This window comes from Aplidium turbinatum, chromosome 9, assembly GCF_918807975.1.
Source record: "Aplidium turbinatum chromosome 9, kaAplTurb1.1, whole genome shotgun sequence".
In the NCBI taxonomy this organism is placed as follows: domain Eukaryota; kingdom Metazoa; phylum Chordata; class Ascidiacea; order Aplousobranchia; family Polyclinidae; genus Aplidium; species Aplidium turbinatum.
This window is the reverse complement of record NC_137480.1, coordinates 27,694,315-27,700,895: the sequence shown is the minus strand read 5'-3', so window position 1 is coordinate 27,700,895 and position 6,581 is coordinate 27,694,315. Positions and strand designations below refer to the sequence as shown.

The following is a 6,581-nucleotide window of genomic DNA, read 5'->3' as shown; positions in this document are numbered from 1 at the left end:
CATAGCGTACAATGGTTTACTCTATGAATTGAGGAAAGTGGAACCGTTTGTTTAAATCCACGCTAGCAAATAATAACCTTCAGTCTGATACAAAATTGAGTTCTTCAACAATTTTTCAAACATTGTGAAAAAATCAACTGAAAAATGAGACTAACGTCCAACACAGTAGTTACCTAAATAATTTTTTTTCCTTGTATGATCTTGAAATCATGATATATGTTAGTACGATTGGTTTGAAGTCAACTACCTGTGTTGATATGTTCTTTTTTTACTGATGTTTGGATCTAGACCAGTGATCCCCAACCGCGGCTCTTAGAGTCGCATGCGGCTCCAAGCTAGCCTTCTTGCGGCTCTCATTGACCCCTGAAAATCCCACAAAAATATAAAAAATCTATTTATAATAATTAGGGCGATTATTTTTTGACTTGTTAAAAAATGTTTTTGACTATTATCCCAAATTGAAAACCAATGCCCATAAAAACGCCTCTGTATTTGGATCAACTTACGTAGCCTATGTGAAGCACTTTCAGCAAAATGATCAGAATCAAAAATAAATATCGCAATCGGTTGACCGACGACCACCTCAAGCAGCTATTGCATATTGCATCCTCTGCAATTGCGCCTCGCTTTGACAAACTTGTTAAAGCTCAAAGCCAATGCCAAGTTAGATATTAAATTGATTTGTGTTATTTTTCTTGTTAGTGTTGCTATTTGTTGGTACATGCTTTCATGCTTTAAAATTTTCGTTATAATTATATACTTGAGTGTTTTCATGCGGCTCCATACGTACTCTGAAGTTTAAAATTTGGCCCGACAGCAAAAAAAGTTGGGAACCACTGATCTAGACCAAAGCTACAAAGCAATCATTACATAAGTTTAAAACAAGCACAAGCCTAACAAATGCTATGGCCAACTTCAAGCAACATTGATTCAATGGTTATGTCACAAATACGTTTATTATAATAAGGTTGTTGAAGCCAACAAGATGCATATATCATAAGTATGTCCCTGCACTCTTCGCTCAAAGCAGCAAGATCTGAAACAGATTTCCCCACATCAACATGAGCTGCACTTTCAACAATGCATTGTTTTACACCCAGTTCCTTTTTATGCATCTCAGCTAATTCTAATGTACTGTCAGCAAACAGTACAATGGGCCATTGCACAAATGGAGCAACGGTGGGACTATTTGCAGTGGAATTCAAAATATCAAGTTTACTAAGTTTTAAAAGCTTTTCGGCAATTTGAAACAACTTTTTGACAATGTTTTCCATTCTATCCAGAGTGCATACAAGACTTTTGCAGGCTTTGTTCAAATCATCTGAGTAACGACTTGTTGCATCATCATGACCTTGTGGAGGAACAAACAATGAAAGTTTCTCATCAGAAAGTTTTGTCAACTCATCAAAACCTTGTGAGTTCAGCTTTTTCCACTTTTGAATCAAGTTGTAAACATCCGCAACCGAATCTTTTATTTGTCGAGGAACACCAGTTAGTTGGCCCTGCGATCTCATCAATGATCTGTTCTTGGTCATTTTTTATCTACATACAGCAATTTCAAACATTATCTACATTTCAACAAATCATTTTTTTAATATATATACAATTATACATACAACTATATTAAAACACATTTTAATCACAGCTTTATATTGGAACATGATTTTTCATTGTTGCTATTAGCGATACAATATCTCAGAGTGAGTGTTCAAGAAATTGCCAGAAAAAGTTAGTCATTAACTATAGGCCTACCAATATCCAGAGGTGAACAGTAGCCTACGGTACTTTACAATGCAGAAACATGGCCATTGTTATCACAAATCGTAAAACAACTAGAGGCATTTGAAATGTGGGTTTATAGAAGAATGCTTAAAATTTCACAGAAGGATAAAATCACAAACAAAGATGTATTACAATTTTGAATGCAAACAAACATGGTACTTCCGCCCCGATAGCTCAGTTGGTTAGCGCATGACTTCTGGAACGAAGAAGCTTCAAGATCAAGCGGCGCTGGTTTGACTCTCGGGGTGTGCGCTTGAGCAACGCACGTTAAGGACTGCTCTCCATTCAGCGGCATCTAATGGATGGAATGATTCCACAGCAACAAGACTTCAACAATCGAAAACTTCACTCTGTCAATCTCGATGACTGGGCCTGTGTCAGTAATTCAAAAGCCTCTACAAGTATGCAAAACTGCAAGGATTAAAACTCTGCAAGAAGCTTTCCCAGTTCGAAGATAAAGATTTAATCAATCAATCAAATTCTACACATAATTAAAAAAAGAAAACTGAAGTATTTTGGCCATATGATTTGCAACAATTCTATTCACAGACAACTACTTGAAGGAAAAATGAAATAGGGACAGACAACCAAGAATTTGGACTAATGATATTAAAGACTGGTCAGAACTTGATGACAAAACTGCAAAAGAAAAATCTCACAAAAGAGAAACGTGGCACTTCATTGCCTTTAACTCCTGACAAGAGAAAGGAAGTTAATGATGATGATAATTAGAACTAGGTTAGCACTAGTGCTGTAAATATAGCCATGTTCTATAAACACATTACTGTCACACCCACTGATATCAGTGAAAACTCACCTTTGTCCGAGCAGTTTGAGTGACAATTTTTTTTGCGTTTTAGTAACTCCTTTTCTGGAATGTCTTTATAAACCTTGTTATCGAAGGTATAAGTGTCTTTTGTTAAATTCACTCGAAAATGGTTGTCTTTCAACTCCTCTAATTGAACAACATGTTTTTTTAATATATCGGCTGAGTCTTGAGCAACTACAATAAGTTCTTCAATTTTTTTAGGGTCAGTATTGTGTAGATTTTGTCTAAAATTTTTGTTAATTTCAAGTCGTGCCAACTCCGATGAACGCTTGTCACCACGAAACACTTGCAGACGAGCTTTGTGCAATTCTTTAAATGCCAACAAAACTTTCAACCTTAGTTGGTTGGATGAATTCATTTCTGTCAAAGAAAAAACAAAATATGATCTTTTGAAATATTTACATCAAAATAGGGATTAGGGATGCACAATACAGAATACCTGGCTATTCTAGAATATTCTAGAATACTTAATTTCGAATCTAGAATTTCGAATCTATTCTGAAATTACATGGCAATTTTTTCCAAATAATATTGAACAAAAAGCAAACATATTTGTACTTTATTTTGAATTGTATTAGTATCACATGATGTCAAACAGAGTACAACATATGATAAATCAAGCATCACAGTAGGCTACGATGCATCATCATACGGTCAGTCGGTCACACGGAAACGCACTGCCTGTCTGCAGTTCTGAAAACTGCGCAAACCCTATGAAGGAAGAAAAAAGGCGCTTGGAACAAACAGTCCATGAAGAAAAAAGTCGGCACGCAAAGGCGGAAAATATCAACTTTACATTTGTTTAACGTGGCACACTGTTCATTTAACAGATTTATTTTCGAATCCTGATATCCGAAAAGAAACTGCAAATGCGATTCGAATACATTGAGATTCGAATCTCTAAGATTCGATATTCCGTATTGTGCATCCCTACATCAAAACATTGCAAACTTGAGTAAAGTCACACCAGATGTCAGCATTCAGCAACTGCCAATCTGTAAAACTTTGCTAGCAGGTTTCACAAAAGGAACAACTAACCAAACCTAAATAATTATGGTATACCATGATACAACAGAGTTACATTGTAAATTACACTGAATATCTTTAGCTCAAGTTATATAGAAACACATTGGCTGTGGTTACTATATATTGTGTATACCACATTTGTCAAAAAAGTTTACATGTGACTCTTACTGGCTTACTGCACAGTGCACAACTATTGTTTGCTTCTGGTTAACTGAGTCAAATTTTGTCTCAGTGCACCGAAGTCATTACTAGCCTTGTTAGGGAAAATGAATGATCATATGCACTAGATCAGGGGTTGTCAAATTTTTTTGCATGCGGGCCACATTGGCACAAAGGAAAGCTGTGGCAGGCACTCCAATGCAGCACTAATACAATTTCAGATAGGTTGACACTTAGGCCTAAACCAGAAAAGAACGCATTTCATACCCAGCACTACATGCTGTTAATCAAACAATGCTACTGCCAGGCCAAGCTCCTTTAACACTTTTGAGTTCTTATAGCAATGCTTAATAAACGAGGGTAATTGTTTGGCAATGTGAGCAATTTCATCAGAATATTTATTGCTGAGTACGAGTATAGCCTAGTGTTATATCTTTGATAATGGCTTTATAGTCATTGTAGGCTCTAGCTCATGTCCATTGTCCAAGTATTAGTTTCGTCTTCAAATCGAATTTGGCTTTGGATGGTGATTTCGTATAATGTGGCTTTAGAGCCCAGTCTATGAGGGAAAAGACATAGACAAAAGTCTCATTGTATGGAGGGTGGGGGTCTGGGGGACGTGGTAGTTTTAGTTTTTCTTTTCTAGTGTTTTGCTTTTCTTGGACTTTCTGCAACCTGCTTTTTTTTGAAATTTCCGTGCCTTCCCTAGTTCTTTTTCTCTGGAGTGATCTGTTACTAGCAAGCTGTTTCCATGAATCCAGATCAACGGTTGGGTTAGTTGACGGAGACTTTAAGCTGATCTTTGTATCTCATTTTCGGTCATCCGGGGGTCTTTTCACTGTCTTCAGTTAACCATAAAACACTATTCGAGGAAGCCTCGTTGGGTACATCGGCATGTCGTGTCCTGTCCAGCTTTATTTCATTTTGCTGCTTTGTGACATCACAGGTGTTGGTTTCAATCTGCTTGGTTTCCATTCGGACGTCTTATTGAGGCTTTTGTGGCAACCGATTGCAGAGGACGAAATAGGTTGCATCCAGTTGGTTAGCGTGTGACGTCGTGAATGAAGAAGCTTCAAGATCAAGCGGCGCTGGTTCGACTCTCGGAGTGTATGCTTAAACAACGCATTCTAAGGACTGCTCTCCATTCAGTGCCACCTTATGAATGGAATAATCCCCAACAACAACACCTCAACAATCGAAAAATTTCACTTAGTCAATCTTGGTAACCGACACTGCGTCAAAATCCTCTGCTACAAGTAGGCCTGGATGCGAACCTAACCTATCAAGGCTTTGTCTGTCCGAGGATAAAGATTCCAAGCCAAACCTGCAGCTTGGTTTAAGACTTGAGAGAACCAGTGATGATTAATCAATCATCAATCATTTTGTTTTTCGTTATTAACGCGTCCGGGACGAAAAAGATACTAACTACAAAAATCGATATAGACCTACCAGCACGTTAACGAATGGGAAAAGATGGCAAAACCTTGAAAGGTTTAAAACGTGCCTAAATGGAAAATTATGTAGTTATTAGGCTAAACAGTCAACCCTCGATTTAACGGACTTCGATTTAACAGAGTTCGGATTTAACGGACTCAATATGCGCAGATCTATGAGTAAAAGAATGTACCAAAAGAACGGTTTTTATTGTTTTGAAATTCACCAGATTAGAAAGAGCTCTGTCTCTCACAACGTCACAATACATATTGTGATCTATCAGCGTACTCTGTCAGCGTACTCTGTACTGTACTCTGTTAGCAAGAGCCTTCATTTGGTGCACCTTAGAATCAGTTAGAACCTGCCTGTGTTTAGTACGGTGCATTATGTCTAAGCCAAATGAAAAACGTAAACGTGTGAACTTGTCGGTGATGCAGAAACTAGAACTGATCAAAAAGCTTGAAAAAGGGGCCAGTGTTGCGAGTGTTTGCGATCAGTATGGTGTCAAAAAACAAACAGTCTCAGACATTAAGAAGAGCAAGGACAAGCTGTTGAAATATGCTACGTCTTATTGTGTTGATGCGACGTCTTCCAAGGGTGGTAAAGTGAGCAACAGAAAACATATGAAGATGGGTAAGGAACAATCTTTGGACGCAGCAGTTATGAAGTGGTACGTTCAACAACGGTTCAGTGGAGTGAATGTGCGTGGGACAGAGTTAATCGCAGCTGCTGCTAAACTTGCCACCAGTCTTGGCTTAACTGATTTTAAGGGCAGTGATGGGTGGCTTTGGCGATTCCGGAATCGCCACAGATTAGACGGGAACTTGCCACAGATTAGACGATTCCGGAATCGCCACAGATTAGACGCAGACGAGACGGGAACTTTTTGGCGTTCTCTCCCGAAGAATTCTCAAGTCCGTCAGGGTGAGGAGAAGACTAAGGGGAAGAAGACAAGCAAGGAAAGGCTGTCGGTCCTGGTCGGGTCCAATGCCACCGGTACTCACCGACTGAAGCTAGCCGTGGTGGGCAAATCGAAGAAACCACGGGCATTTAAGGGATTAAACGTCGAGTGTGACCTGCCAGTAGTTTACTACAACTCTAAGAAAGCTTGGTTTAACTCTGCAATATTCACTGATTGGTTTTTCTCGCATTTTGTGCCTGCGACTCGGAAATATCAAGAAGAAGTGCTGAAGATTTCTCTTGATGATGTACGAGCGATTCTAATACTCGACAATGCCCAAGCGCACCCTAGTGAAGAGTAGCTTGTAAGCGCTGACGGCAAGATAAGGGTCCTTTATCTGCCCCCTAATACAACATCGGTTATACAGCCAATGGACCAGGGGGTTATTAG

At 38.7% G+C, this 6,581-nt stretch overlaps 1 protein-coding gene across 1 annotated transcript; it reads right to left on the bottom strand.

Annotated features, from left to right (window-relative positions):
- Nucleotides 1-432: 432 nt before the first annotated feature.
- LOC145777287 (cyclin-dependent kinase 2-interacting protein-like) lies at nucleotides 433-2,738 on the bottom strand. The gene is made up of 2 exons (XM_082588637.1): nucleotides 2,600-2,738; nucleotides 433-1,542 (listed from the first exon to the last, which is right to left on the bottom strand). The coding sequence occupies exon 2, from the start codon at nucleotides 1,533-1,535 to the stop codon at nucleotides 894-896; it is 642 nt and encodes a 213-aa protein (XP_082444763.1). The 5' UTR covers nucleotides 1,536-1,542; nucleotides 2,600-2,738; the 3' UTR covers nucleotides 433-893.
- Between the last annotated feature and the right edge of the window lie 3,843 nt (nucleotides 2,739-6,581).